General features: G+C 39.8%; 1 protein-coding gene across 7 annotated transcripts in view; it reads left to right on the top strand.

Annotated features, from left to right (window-relative positions):
- CSNK1D (casein kinase 1 delta) overlaps nt 1-16011 on the top strand; it is a 103051-nt gene that overhangs the window by 319 nt on the left and 86721 nt on the right. For all 7 annotated transcript variants that reach the window (XM_050919995.1, XM_050919992.1, XM_050919993.1 and 4 more), the window contains exons 2-5: nt 10785-10895; nt 11824-11972; nt 12491-12719; nt 13205-13375. In XM_050919995.1, the coding sequence (XP_050775952.1) occupies nt 10785-10895; nt 11824-11972; nt 12491-12719; nt 13205-13375 (660 nt within the window). The remainder of the gene's footprint in view (nt 1-10784; nt 10896-11823; nt 11973-12490; nt 12720-13204; nt 13376-16011) is intronic.

Genomic DNA, 16011 nt, shown 5'->3' with positions numbered 1-16011 from the left:
CTGTCTCTGCGGTGTTTGAGCAGCTGCCTTGGGGCTCACCGGCCTTTCACGAAGGCTGAGGCCTCTCGGAAGTCTCTCACTGTGTTCGCTCGGGCCGGGATAGGGAGCAGGGAGGTGGGGTGGGAGTCAGTTCATCCTCCGGTGTCGCCCGAGCTGTTCTACTGCCAAAGAAATGCCCCCAAATCTCAGGGAACTTCTTGTTGCCACGTACGGAGGAGAAACTAAATTCGCATTGAAGCATCGTGCTCTAATTTAGTCAGAGTTGACAGCCAGATCTCCTGCATTCTATACACGTTTTTTGGTGATTTACTCCCTTGGTGACATTGGACAAGCTGTTTTCGCACCCTGCTCCACTCTCTTCTCATCTGTAAAATGAATAAGGATACTGACTCACCATTTGACGAGTGTGTAAAGTGACTTGAAAATGAAATATGAACATTGGTGCTAGATACCATTATAATTGCTATAGAGTTGATGAAACTGCTGTGACTTTGTTTACATTTCTGATTGGCCTATAAGAAATTGGCCAACTAATAATAATTAGGTATGGGCAAAAAAATCAAACCCTTTTTAAACCATTATACTATAGTTGGCCTATGTGACTTTTCATGTCTTGTGTGTCTCAGGTACCCAGTCTTGGCTTAAGTGTAAATTCTTCATGGCAGGGATTGTCTCTTCCTTTTTGTTTACACAGCACCTATTATAGTGGTTCCTCAGTTCTGACTGGTGCCTCTGGATTCAATTAATAATTTAAATCATAAGCAGACTTGAGAAATTGCATCTTTTAAAACACATTTTTAATGTGTTCTAAAAAACGGTGTCTGGATTTTTATCTTTGGAAGGCTATTCCAATTTTTGTAAGCAGACACCTGTGCTAACATGCTACATATTGGATTTGTAAAAAATCCAATATGTAGCATGTTAGCACAGGCATCTGCTTTCAAAAATTGGAGTAAAGATGAGCCAGAAAAACATACTTTACTGCAACCGCTGCTGGAAAATTGTAGCCACTTAAATTAAAAAGAATATCACTGATTTGTGTGTGTGTATCAGCTGCATCTGTATACAAATAAATTAATTTACTTTTCTACGTGACAATATTTCTTATTGCAATGGACAGCTGTTCCTCAGAAATAACTTCTAAACTAAAATCACTTGTTCACAGGCACTGAATATTGATTATCCTTGAACAGAACACATATGTAATGAAGTCTTCATGTTTCTAGCTGAAGGTCTGCAGTATTTATAGACAGAGATCAGGATTCTTGGGCTCTGTTAATGTATTCATCTAGAAGGTTGAAGAATGTGGTACATGTAATACCAGTACTCCAGAATCTGCACTGGATACCTATGGGTTTTTGGGTGGAGTTTGAGGCCTGTGTACCTAAGGCCTTGTCTACACTATAGGGGGAATTCAATCTAAGATATGTAATTTGGCTACACTGGAGAGTTGCATCACTGGTAGTGGCTTTACAGCGCTGCAACTCACTGTCCACACTTGCAAGGCACATACAGCGCTGTATCTCCCTGGCTACAGCACTGGTTATACTCCACCTCGGCCTGGGGAATAACAACTATAGCGCTGCTGATGCAGCGCTGCTCTGCCAGTGTGGCCACCAAAAGCTTCTTATTGGCCTCCAGAGGTATCCTAGAATGCCTATTCAGCCACTCCGCTCTACTGCCCTGGCCTCAGGTGACCCGCCCTTTAAATGCCCCGAGAATTTTCAAAATCCCCTTTCTGTTTGCTCAGCCAGGTGTGGAGTGCAATCAGTGAATCTTTCCAGGTGACCATGGCTCGACGTGGCAAACGAGCCCCAGCATGGAGCAGTCCCAGCTGCGCTCCAGCCATAGGTATTACGATACCTATGGGCAGATATCAAGGGCCATGCTGGAAAGGGGCCATGACCGGGACGCGCTGCAGTGCAGGGTTAAAGTGAAGAAGCTGCGGAGTGCCTATTACAAAGCCCATGAGGGAAACCGCCGCTCCGGCACTGCCCCCACGACCTACTCAGAATCATGACTGGCTCACAGTTCTCTTGGGAAATCTGGCTGCATCTGAGCAGCGTAATCCGTTTGGCATTTGAGCATTAGGCTCATGCCTATCTGCGGGGCCAAAAATTTTTTTTGAATACTGTTTTCAATGTTTGTTTCTTTAAAGAGTTAGTGGTTGCCATGCACTAGCTGGGGTAAATGTTGAGTGATTGAGTCCATTTGGGCAATGAAACCATGGCTTTGGAGAAAAGTTGATAAAATCTGTCAATCTTAAGAAAAGTTGTTTTTCGGGGTATATCTCAGGAACCCTCTGTGACGGGTTCCGCCGGGGTGCCACCTGGAACTGGGGTACCACTGAGCACTCTGACACACAAGCCTGGGTGCACTCTCATACTTTGTTGTTGAGACAAGCTGCAAAGCCCTCCAGCCTGCACGTTCACCAGCATTCACACAGGTAGGGACACACAATTACATGCAGTTACATGCAGGCTCTCTAACCATCACTTTCTCAGCCTAGTACTCCAGAGCAGTAGCATCTTGCCCTGGTCAAATCTGGTATATGAGTTAAATACCCATTCCACCTCTTCCTCAATATGAAGAGAACAATGCACACTTGTGATAACCAAGCAGAGATTTTTCTCCGTCACTCCAGTCAAAGCTCACTGGTTTATATTAAAACAAAAGCAAGTTTATTAACTACAAAAAATATATTTTAAGTGATGGCAAACAGATAAAGCAGATTACCTAGCAAATAAACAAAAAACCAAAACTAAGCGTAATATACTAAATAGATTGGATATGAATAGCAGATTCTGACCCTAACTGATGATACAGGCAGACTTGTAGATTCTTAAGGCACAGCTACACTTGCTTTGCACCTTGGAATCCCCAGGTGTTTCATACACAGGCTAGAAATCCCTTTAGCTTGGGTCCAGCACTTCCCCCAGTTCAGTCTTCATTCTGCAGGTGTTTCTAGGAGTCTTCTTGTTTGTGGAGTGAAGAACCATGGATGATGGCACTCCTTGTCTCATATAGCTGTAGCATATGGTGGGAACCCTTTGTTTCAAAACCTGGCTCTCAGACCTGTTTGTGGAAACTGATATCCCAAGATGGTGTCCAGAATCATGTGTTCTGGTCACATATGCTTGTACTCATAGCAACCATTACTTACAGGCTGGCTATAGCCTTCTCAGGCCTGGTCCACACGACACAGTTAAATCGATTTAAACAGCGTTAAATGGATTTAACTCTGTACTCGTCCACACTACAAGGCACTTTAAATCGATTTTAAGGGCTCTTAAAATCGATTTCTGTACTCCTCCCCAACGAGAGGAGTAACCCTAAAATCGATATTACTATATCGATTTAGGGTTAGTGTGGATGGAAATCGAAGTTATTGGTCTCATTCCTTTAATGTAGCTACCCAGAGTGCACCGCTCTGGAAATCGATGGTAGCCTAGGACCATGGACGCACACCACCGAATTAATGTGCCGTAGTGTGGACGCATAAAATCGATTTTATAATATCGGTTTTATAAAACCGGTTTTAGTAATTTCGATTTTATGCTGTAGTGTAGACGTAGCCTTAGGAAGGCTCACCAGGTGGGAGATAAGCTTCTGCTAAGGCCTATTGTTTTCCCTAATGGCTCATTGCCCTGACTAGGCCCATCCAAACCAGCTGTCTAGACTGAAAGCATCTTGTCTAGTGGGTTTAACCCAGATGTAATTACATTTGAAGTACAGATACGTAGTCAGCATTTATAACTTCAGATGCAAAAATGAGGCATACGTACAAATAGGATATCATATTCAGCAAATCATAACTTTTCTACTGACACCTCACATGACTTGACTTGCACAAAATGCATCATAATTATGCCATAACCATATTATAATAATATTACTAGGACAAATGTGGGGGTGCAGTGTCACATGCCCATGTGCCAGCAATGCCCGTCTGCGATGTACATTGGCCATACTGGACATTCTCTACACAAAAGAATAAATGGACACAAATCAAACATCAAGAATTATATAACATTCAATAAACAGTCGGAGAACATTTCAACCTCCCTGGTCACTCAATTACAGACCTAAAAGTCGCAATTCTCCAACAAAAAAACTTCAAACACAGACTCCCAATGAGAAACTTCAGAACTGGAATTAATTTGCAAACTGGACACCGTCAAATTAGGCTTGAATAAAGACTAGGAGTGAATGGGTCATTACACAAAGTAAAAACTATTTCCCCATGCTAATTTTTCCCCTACTGTTACTCATAACTTCTTGTCAACTGTTTGAAATGGGCCATCCTGATTATCACTACAAAAGTTTTTTTTTCTCCTGCTGATAATAGCCTATCTTAATTGATTTGTCTCGTTAGCATTGATATGGCAACACCCATTTTTCCTGTTCTCTGTGTATATATATCTTCTTACTGTATCTTCCACTACATGCATCCAATGAAATGGGTTTTAGCCCACGAAAACTTACGTCCAAATAAATTTGTTAGTCTCTAAGGTGTCATAAGTACTCCTCGTTCTTTTAGTTGTATTTAGGGAGCTAGGCCACGTCTGGCTGGATCTCAAAGTGACACTTTTATCCAAAGTAGCAGGCTTATTCATATTAATAAATTCCAGGGCCAAAAGAGACCATTGTCATCATCTAATTTGACCTCTTGTGTAACAGCCAATAGAACTTCCCCAAAATAATTTCTAGAGCATATCTTTTAGACAAACATCCAGTGCTGATTTAAAAATTCAGTGTTGGAGAATCCACCACAGCCCTTGGCATGTGGTTCCAGTGGTTAATTTACTCTCATGCTTGCTATATTTGAAATGTGTCTAGATAGAGGGAAAGATCATGATCCAGAATAGAAAATGTATCACCTGATTACTTCCTTTATAGCATGAATAAAAATTGATGATTATTTTGAAAAAAAAATAAAAATGGATTTTAAAATTTTGTTTAAATTATAGTTTCTTTTTAAAAATAATACTGTTTAAAATTAAATCTGAATTTATTATAAAATATGTTAGGGCCTAAATTTCTCTCTTCAAAGATTTAAATAAAAAAATGGGCTGAATCCATGAGATTCTATCAAAATCTTTTCCATATAAATAAAGAATATATGGAAAAAAACTAACTTTTGAGGTAAATATGGCACAGCAGGTCACATACTGTATTAAGGTCTTGTTTTGTTTAATAATAAGAAGCTTTGTGGTCTTTTGCTTGTTTAAATTCCTGTTATCCTAATGCATCTTGACACAAATCATGTGCTAAAACTTAATTATCTAGTAAATATTTTCTAGCATACTAAAATATACAATGAATAAGAATCTGAAAATATTAAAATATAAAATTGCTTAAATGTTGTAGTTATAGTGTACCTTCTTAGGTTGCAAAGAATATTACCAAATATGGTGTAAAGGCATGATTGAGCTGTAAATCAACATGTTTTAGTGGTTATATCAACCAATAAGAATGCACCTTTCTTTAGAAAATAAATGATGTACACATGGAAAACTTGATTACAATCAATTATTTAAACTGAGGCTTTCCACTTGGTGATTTAAATCAAGATGATTTAAATAAATGATTTAAATCAATCCACCCTGTTCCCTTCTGTGACTGACTTCTTCCCTCAGTCATCAGCATCTGCTCTAGGTGTGGATCAGGGGTTCCCAAACTGGGGTTCATGAACCCCTGGGGGTTCGCAAAATGTTACAGGGAGTTCTCAAGAAAAAAATCCCTATTGGCGGACAGAGCTGTCCCTACCCTGGAGTTCCAAGTGCTAAACAGATCAAAGCAAGCATATCTACCACACTGAGGAGACTGAAATTTCGAAACTCATAAGAAATGGAAAGGGAGGTGGATATTTTTTGCTGTTTTTAAAATTAAATAGGCTGCTAGTATTGTTTTTTAAATTATTATGAAGAACAGGTTTAAGCTTTGTTGTAATATGTTGTCTGTTAAGGAAGCTGTCCCACTTTCCAAGTATATGTATGAAATCAGCCATGGGTGCTGGGACAAGGAAAGGATCTCTCCAGTTGTTTGTCTGGCCAGGTCTACACTATGCGTTTATACCGAATTTAGCACCGTTAAGCCGAATTTTGCACTGTCCACACAACGAAGCCCTTTATTTTGATATAAAGGGCTCTTAATACCGATATCTGTTCTCCCCGATGAGGAGAGTAGCGCTGAAATCGGTATTGCCATGTCGGATTAGGGTTAGTGTGGCCGCAATTCGACGGTATTGGCCTCTGGGCGCTATCCCATAGTGCACCATTGTGACTGCTCTGGACAGCAATCTGAACTCGGATGCACTGGCCAGGTAGACAGGAAAAGCCCCGTGAACTTTTGAGTTTCATTTCCCGTTTGCCCAGCGTGGAGCGCTGATCAGCATGGACTATATGGGAGATACTGGATCTGATCACTTTATGGGGAGACAAATCCGTTCTATCAGAGCTCCAGTCCAGGAGACGAAATGCCAAAGCGTTTGAAAAAATCTCCAGGCAGAGGCCACAGCAGGGACTCAACACAGTTCTGCGTCACAAGTGTAACGGAAAGCCAAAGAATCAAATGGATGCACATGGAGGGAGGGAGGGGGCACTGAGGACTCCAGCTATCCCCCAGTCTCCGAAAAGCATTTGCATTCTTGGCTGAGCTCCCAGTGCCTGAAGGGTCAAAAACATTGTCGCAGGAGATTCAGGGTATATGTCGTCAATTTACCCCCCACCCCCCCATGAAAGAAAAGAGAAAAAAAATCGTTTCTCGCCTTTTTTCAATGTCACCGTATGTCTACTACATGCTGCTGGTAGACGCGGTGCTGCGGCGTTGAACAGCAGCATCCCCTCCCCTTCCTTTTCTGATGGCAGACGGTACAGAATGATTGAAAACCATCCTCATCATCCCGTGAGTGCTCCTGGCTGGCCTCGGTGAGGTCAGCCGGGGGCACCTGGGCAAAAATGGGAATGACTCCCAGTCATTCCCTTCTTTAAGCTTCTCCTGGAGAGGCAGACGGTGCAAAAGGCTTGGTAACCGTCCTCATCATAGCAGCTGGAGGCTGAGCTCTTCCCCCTCGCCCTTTCATGTCTAATGAAGATTCTGGACTATCATAGCAGCTGGAGGCTGCCTCCCCCTTATTTTATCTCACTAAAAAGTCAGTGTTTCTTATTCCTGCATTCTTTATTACTTCATCACACAAATGAGGGGACACTGCCTTGGTAGCCCAGGAGGGGTGTGGGAGGAGGGAAGCAACGGGTGTGGTTGTTGCAGGGGCACCCCCTAGAATGGCATGCAGCTCATCATTTCTGCGGGATATCTGGGACTCTGACCAAGAGCGGCTGTGCTCTCTGGTTTTCTAGTAGACTTGCCCCATATTCTAGGCAGGACTCACTCTATTTTTAGACAAAACATAAAGAAGGGAATGACCTGGGTAGTCATTCCCATTTTTGTCCATGCGCCCCCAGCCGACCTCACTGAGGCCAGCCAGGAGCACTCATGACAGCAGCAGACGGTACAAAAGGACTGGTAACCGTCATCGCCAATTTCCAAAGCAGCAGACGGTGCACTAGGACTGGTAGCCGTCTCTGCTACCTTGCAAAGGCAAATGGATGCTGCTGTGTAGCATTGCAGTACTGCGTCTGTCAGCAGCATCCAGTGCGCATACGGTGACAGTGACAAAAGGCAAAACGGGCTCCATGGTTGCCATGCTATGGCATCTGCCAGGGCAATCCGGGGAAAAAGGACACTAAATGATTGTCTGCTATTGCTTTCACAGAGGAAGAATTGAGTGACGACATTTACCCAGAATCACCTGTGACACTGTTTTTGCCCCATCATGCATTGGAATCTCAACCCAGAATTCCAATGGGCGGGGGAGACTGCGGGAACTATGGGATAGCTACGCACAGTGCAATGCTCGGAAATCGATGCTAGCCTTGGTACATGGACGCACACTGCCGAATTAACGTGCTTAGTGTGGCTGCGTGCACTCGACTTTGTACAATCTGTTTTAAAAAAACGATTTCTGTAAAATCGGAATAATCCCGTAGTGTAGACATACCCTCTGTTAAAAACAGCAGTGTGCCTGCTGTGTTTCTAGCTCTTTGTCTGTGAAGCAAACAGAAGACACTTGTCAGCCTATGGTGGTTGAAAATTTATCAGTTATACCAGAACTGGTTCTGGATTCAACTGAAGCCCAGGAAGGAAATGTTCCTAAGTTTGTCTCTCCTGGGGAGAATGACATGGTAACTAGGTCACACCCAGTTAGTGTCATAACAAAGTCCAAGGGACCAGGCAATTCTGGTGCGTCTATTTTGCCTATTGCTAGTATGTTGCTGAGTAAAGATATGACAACTCTGTTTAATCAGGTTGATATTATGACTAGGGCACAAGGAGAGCATTAAGGTGGTTTAACTGTGTTTACCCACTAACAGTGTGGATAGCTTTGAGAATGTTTTAAATGGAATGAAGAGTGTCAGGGAATTCGAACAGCCCTATGATAACCAACTTGTTGGGAAGACAATGTTGTTAGAACAGGAATGTCTCCATGTTGAACAGTCTGTATCTCAGGTTCAGAGGGAAGACTGGGTAGCTGAATCTACAGAGCAGGACAGCAATGCAGTTAATCTCTCAAGAATACAGTAGACGGCAAGTAAACTCTCATCTCTAGATACTTTGGATTTGTCATGGAGTCTCTTAGTGGACTCAGCATCTGATTCCATGTGGAAGCAGAGGTTGGTAATGGAAGGACAAAAGAACCTTGAGTCTAACGTGCTAGTGAAAATGGATGGTATCTCTTTCCAGCCTTGAAATTAGTAAAGGTTAAGAATCTGAAAACTAGTAAACAAGCTAGTATCTGTGTTGTCGTAAATTACCTGACTAATGGTAGGGGAGAAAGACATACCTGTAGCTATTAGCAAAGAGGACACACTCACCCAGTGAATGGATTCTGTTACACAAGAGAGCTCAGATTTTGACCCTCCAGAGCAGGGAGAAAGGGAAAAACATAAGGGAAAGGGATAGCTCAGTGAGTGGTTTGAGCATTGGCCTGCTAAACCCAGAGTTGTGAGTTCAATCCTTGAGGGGGCCACTTAGGGATCTGGGGCAAAATCAGTACTTGATCCTGCTAGTAAAGGCAGGGGGCTGGACTTGATGACCTTTCAAGGTCCCTTCCAGTTCTAGGAGATAGGATATCTCCATTAATTTAAATAATCTTGCAAATAGAAGCCACAGGTTAACTGTAAAACGCCAAAATCCCAATGGTATTGAGCCAAAGGCATGGCATCACAAAAATGTTTGTACTTATACACTCGTAATAGATTTGATGTTAACTCTTGTAGCTAATGTGTGGCCAATACCAAGAACTGTAAAAGTATACAATATGCCTAATCTTTTGGAAAAACTCTTGAACATGTTAAGAGTGATCCATAAGAACACACTGTTTAAAGGCCTTGTGATACTGAAATTTCAAAGCTAGTGCCTGCAACCAGCCTTGGAACTTTTTCTCGGCAGAAAAGACATTCCAGATCTAATGTGCCGTATTAAAAAAGGGAAACTGAGGCACACTGCCATATTGCTTTCCTGGCTAAATGCCAAGATTCCTATGCTATGGAGAACATTAATACTACGTTGACTTGAAGTTAATTGGGTTCCAAACATTTGCCAGAGCTTGTAAGAATAAATTAGCTATTTTCATTGGCTCTTTTATGGTGTAAGAGCAGATCCAATCCACTATTGGTCTAACCAAGTTTTACCGTGGGGTTTATAAAGGGATTCAATGCCGGAAACCCAATAGGTATAAAGGGATTCAGTGATATTGGTACTTCCATAATAAACCTTAAAAAGAAAAAGCCTGTTTTGATCAAACATAATTTTGATAAATCATTTCAGTTATACATGACACTTCTAATATTGGGTTAGAAGCTGTAGTAATACAGAACCAAGAATGGGAAGTTCCTACCTTCACTGTTGTTCCCAGCACAGACAGGTTGCCCAACAACACCTGCTTGCTTTCTCTTCAGAAATAGTTAACAGGTGCAGTTGCTAAAGTTATAAGATACCAAACAGCACTTCTTATTCAAACCCACTTTATTCTTAAGGTAAAAAGCATTCTAGAGAAAACAAAAATAATAAAAGAACCTATATGAATGTCAATAAGCTCACCAAAGTTCACCCTAATGTAGATTGTGGAAGGAGCAGTCATTCAACAACCTCTGCCTTCCAACCCCATGGGATTCTTTGTGGTTACCAGTTCATCACAGCTTCAGCTCAGAACAAGCACCCAGTCTCCAGGGGCTCAGTAGGCCAACTCTTTCCAACCTCCCTAAGGATTGGGGCCCTCTGCCATGGGGCAGTTTATAACCAGCCTATTTGTTCAAAAACCCTTGTCTGTTGGTTAATAGAGAATCCAGTTTAAACTAGTATATGGGTACCTCTCCATGGTGTGGCTTCAAAGGACAAATAATAGAGGAACTAGATTAGCATCCCCCTCCCTGTTAGAGAAGGCACATACAATGCCACAATAACACATGTACAGTAGTATTTTAATACAATGTACTCCAAAGATATTAACCCTAACTCAGTAAGGTTTAACTTAATTCTGTAAAGTTTATTTTAATTCCATATGGTTTACTCAGGATATTGTCAGTCTGTCATATGATCATATAGAACAGTTTGTCAGTGTCTTGTTTTATTGAAATTATCAATTTCCATACAGGAAACACATTTGGAAATAAATATCTTGCTTTTCTTGCGTTTCAATATCGATTGTCCTTTTCTTTTCTTAGGAACCGACATTGCTGCCGGTGAGGAGGTTGCCATCAAATTGGAATGTGTGAAAACCAAACATCCTCAGCTCCACATAGAGAGTAAAATCTACAAAATGATGCAGGGAGGAGGTAAACTTAAGTTTCTGTCTAATAAGAGTATTTTTGTCTGTGTTCATAGATATCAGATACATTAATGTTCAGGTTCCCTTTTGGAAATTGGGAGGTTTCCTTCTGTTTTTCTGTGTTCGAGGATTTGCCTCAAACACTATCCTATGATAATCTAGTCAGCACAACTCAGAAAAATATTAAAATATAGCTCTCTTTCTCTGTTCACTTTTTTAAAAGTTTAAAAGAGGTGTTAATCAATACTGATATCTTACTGATTTTCAGTGGGATGCTGTCCAGGCACAGAGGATTATGCTAGCCTATCCCAGTGGAGGTTTGGGGCCTAAATATATAGTTAACCTATTTTTTTTTTTTAACTGCTTCAAATAAAAAAAATCCATTTCAAACACTAAGCACAGATAAATGTTTTTATTGTGATTTATGATCCTGGTTCTAGAAATCAGGAAATTGAGTTCTGAAGCTTGTTCTGACAAGCACACTGTCTGTCACTTTACCTCAGTCACTTACTTGTCACAGGCTGTCCATCTGTATAATGGAGCTATTTACCTCCCTCATAGCGACTGTATGAATGTGTGAAATGTTGTCTGAGGCCCTGATGCAACAAAGCACTAATGCATGGGATTACATGCTAAGCCCAATATGTGTGTCAGTTCTTTTTTGAAAGAGGAGGATGCTAGTTTAGATATCTCCTGCTAGAAATTTTGTGTTAATCCTTCTGCAGAATCTTAGGTTTATGTTCTCAAAAAGCCTTTACATAGAGTAAAATATAATACATCATTGAAAACACAAAATAGCCCTCATTGGGAATATTTAAAATTTACAGAAGAATGTGTTTTTTAAATCTGTCTTAAGGGTCTTGAAGGTCCACGTTCATGACCCTATAAAATTCCAATGAAAAGCACTGCGAATAAACTATTTTTCTCTGTTCTAGTGGGTATTCCCACAATTAAATGGTGTGGAGCTGAAGGAGACTATAATGTAATGGTGATGGAGTTGTTGGGACCAAGCCTTGAAGATCTATTCAATTTTTGTTCAAGGAAATTCAGTCTGAAGACAGTCCTGTTGCTTGCTGACCAAATGGTAGGAAATTGCTTTAAAGCTCTTGATGATGAAATATACTTGTCATAGTAAGGTTTTCAAAGAGAGTTTACTGAGCTATAGCCCTTGTCAGGAATTCAGAGGTGGGTGGGGTTTGCTATCTCTTTTAAAGGTTGTAACACTCAAAATTAGATTTATTTTTGTAAATGCAAAACTTTAAATCAATAATTTTGATGAATGTTTAAATTAAAACAGTTTTTGTTAGAATTTAAATATTCTTCTGAATTGTTTACTACCTAGACGTTGTTACATTGTGCTAGTGCAAAACAGCCAGAAAGTGAAGCTGAGTAGAAACAAATGTGAAATTTACTTAGGTGAGGGAACTGGAGAAAGATATGAAAACAACCTAGTGAAAAGTAAACAATGTTTGTAAAATCCATTTCTTTTAATCTGAGATTTTAAATGATAGACAAATTTCCTTAGCTGTTTTGTTTTTAAGACTATTTCTAGTAACAGAAATTGATGCACGTCTCTTGAATTAATTTCTTCTCTGTGTCTAGATTAGTCGGATTGAATATATCCACTCTAAGAACTTCATCCACCGAGATGTAAAACCTGATAACTTCCTGATGGGTCTGGGAAAGAAAGGCAATCTGGTCTACATCATAGACTTTGGGTTAGCCAAGAAGTATCGGGATGCTCGAACTCACCAGCACATTCCATATCGTGAAAATAAAAACTTAACAGGAACTGCCCGTTATGCATCTATAAACACTCATCTTGGAATTGGTGAGCTGAAGGAAGATATCTTTCTGTCTAGCAAAATATTTATCTGTCATTTTGAGTCTTCAGTTAATGAAATACACAATCTGGATAAATCCTTTTAGCAAGCAGATATTCTTTTGTAGCTGATGCATTGAAAGAAAATGCCTATTACTATTAATTGGCTGAGTTTGCAAGGCTTACACTCATCTTGATGCTGTCTATGTGTCATGCAATAACTTTTGAATGCTGCATCCAATAAATTCCAGAATTTCAGCAAATATTTTAGGCAACAATGTGCAGAACCCTGTTGATTTGGGGGGGAAATTAGAAAACTGAAAGGGTGCAAATGTGGGGGGAGGAGAGTCACACAGAGTTTAAGATGGACTTATTGTTCTTCAGCCATATATTATGTATTTGTAAGGTTTTCAGTGACAGTTTGTGACATAAACATTTTTGTACCTTAACACCAGAACATCAAACCTAACAACTCCACTTTTATACTCTTGTAGAGCAGTCTCGCAGAGACGACTTGGAGTCCTTGGGCTATGTACTGATGTATTTTAACCTGGGCTCCCTCCCCTGGCAGGGACTGAAGGCAGCAACAAAAAGACAGAAATATGAACGTATCAGTGAAAAGAAAATGTCTACTCCCATTGAGGTTTTGTGTAAAGGATATCCTTGTAAGTTATCCTTTTGATGGTGTATTGACAAAGTTAGCTTTTTTTTAAAATGTGTTGAGACAGAACCTACCATTCAATCGCTATTTACATTTTAAGCTACATTAATTTGGTGATTACTTTGACATATTTTCATAAATAGGCATATCAAACTCCATGATGAGCTAAATGTTCATGTACGTGGATATCACACTTGCTTGTCAGGACCCCTCCTTGTCCCTTGACCGGCTCTCCTCACCTTCAATATTTATATTTTATTTGAATGTGCATTCATTGGGGCTTGGAGGGTGACTTGGCTCTCCTGGTCTCCTGATTCTGTACTTATAGCATACTTTTTGCTCATGTAAAAATGCTGTGCTGTATGAAGACAGACAAAAATAATTATTTATAGGAGTTGACCAGTTCCAGGTTTTCATCCCTTTGTTTGAGTGGGCTGGATTGCAAAGTCAGATACACCAATAGCACCTGCTGTACTTGGGAACATGGAGCATAGAAATTACCATACTGAATTGGATATATGGTCCATCTGATCCAGTATCCTGTCTCTTGAGACTGGCCAACACCAGATGCCTCAGAGGAAGATGCAAGAAACCTTACATTAGATTAGTGTTTTCCCCCATATTTGATCTGCCCTGTCACACTGTCCCTTCCCTCCCCCCAAAAAAATTAATTATCTTCCTAATATCTGGCTGTTACAAATTGTTTTAAACCCAGACACATGAGATTTAATCTCTTGCACAGTTAATCATTAACTAAAAATGTGAACATTTTTGTTAGTTATAGAGGTGTCCAGTCTTTGAATCTTGCTAAGTTCTTGGCTTCAACAACTACCTGTGGTGATACTTCCACAGTTGGAATTGTGTGAAAAACATATTTCTTTTCATATGTTTTGAATTTTGCCACCTTTCAATTTAATTGAATGTCCCTTTGCTCTTGTGTTACAAGAGACAACAGAAGATACTCATCTGTCTTCTCTGAACCATTCATTTGAGTTGTCTGCATTTCATTTTAAGGAGACATAAAGCTGCGTTATAGTTGAAAATATAAAAAATGGGAAGCTTGCAGTCTAAAGTTCTCAAGCAACTTTAACTCTGTCACTGTGTATATGTATAACTGTATATATAATTTATTGCATGGAGGGTGTAGAATAGTAATGTCTACGTAACAAAAATATTCAGAGTTATAGCTTGTGTGTGTGTATGTGTATATATATGTATATGTGTATGTATATAAGGGCTGTCAAGCGATTAAAAACATTAATCGTGATTAATCATGTGATTAAAAAAATTAATCGTGCTGTTAAGCAACAATAGAATACCATTTATTTTAAATATTTTTGGGATGTTTACATTTTCAAATATATTAATTTCCATTTCAATTACAGAATACAAAGTGTACAGTGCTCAGTTTATAGTTATATTTGTTTTATTACAAATATTTGCATAGTAAAAAAATATTTTTCAATTCACCTCATACAAATACTGTAGTGCAATCTCTTTATCCTGAAAGTTGAACTTACAAATGTAGAATTGTGTTTTATTTTTGAATGCAGGTTTTTTTTGGTACAGTGTAAAACTTTAGAGCTTACAAGTCCTACTTTTTGGTCAGCCAATCACTCAGAAAAACAAATTTGGTTACAATTTTCAGAAGATAATTCTGCCTATTTCTTGTTTACAGTGTCATCTGAAAGTGAGAAAAGGCATTTGCATGGTACTGTTGTAGCTCGCGTTGCAAGAGGTTTACGTGCCAGATGTGCTAAAGATTCATATATCCCTTCATGCTTCAACCACCATTCCAGAGGACATACTTTCATGCTGATGATGGTTCTACTTGATAATGATCCAAAGCAGTACGGACTGATGCATGTACATTTTCATCATCTGAGTCAGATGTCAACAGCAGAAAGTTGATTTTCTTTTTTGGTGGTTTGTATTCTGTAGTTTCTGCATCAGAGTGTTGCTCTTTTAAGACTTCTAAAAGCATGCTCCACCCCTTGTTCCTCTGAGATTTTGGATGGCACTTCAGTTTCTGAAACCTTGGGTTGAGTGCTGTGCCTATTTTTAGAAAATAGGTCGGTACCTTCTTTGTGTTTTGTCAAATCTGCTGTGAAAGTGTTCTTTAAAGGAGCATTTGCTTGGTGATCATTCAAGATTGCTAATCATGAAATATATGCAGAATGCGGGTAAAACAGCAGGAGACATACAATTCTCCCCCCAAGGAATACAGTCACAAATTTAATTGACTTTTTTTTTTTTAACAAGCATCATCAGCATGGAAACATGTCCTCTGGAATGGTGGCTGAAGCATGAAGGGGCATATGAATGTTTAGCATATCTGGCATGTAAATACCTTGCAATGGCAGCTGCAAAAGTGCCATGCAAATGCCTGTTCTCACTTTCAGGTGACATTGTAAACAAGAAGCAGATAGCAATATTTCCTGTCAATGTAAACAAACTTCTTTGTCTTAGCGATTGGCAGAATAAGAAGTAGGTCTGAGTGGACTTTTAAGCTCTAAAGTTTTACACTGTTTTGTTTTTGAGTGCAGTTATGTAACCCAAAAAAATCTGTAATTTGTAAGTTACATTTCATAATATAGAGATTGCACTTTAGTACCTATATGAGGTGAATTGAAAAATACT

Source organism: Gopherus flavomarginatus, chromosome 12 (genome assembly GCF_025201925.1).
Source record: "Gopherus flavomarginatus isolate rGopFla2 chromosome 12, rGopFla2.mat.asm, whole genome shotgun sequence".
NCBI classification, from domain to species: Eukaryota; Metazoa; Chordata; order Testudines; family Testudinidae; genus Gopherus; species Gopherus flavomarginatus.
This window is presented reverse-complemented; position numbering and strand designations above follow the sequence as displayed.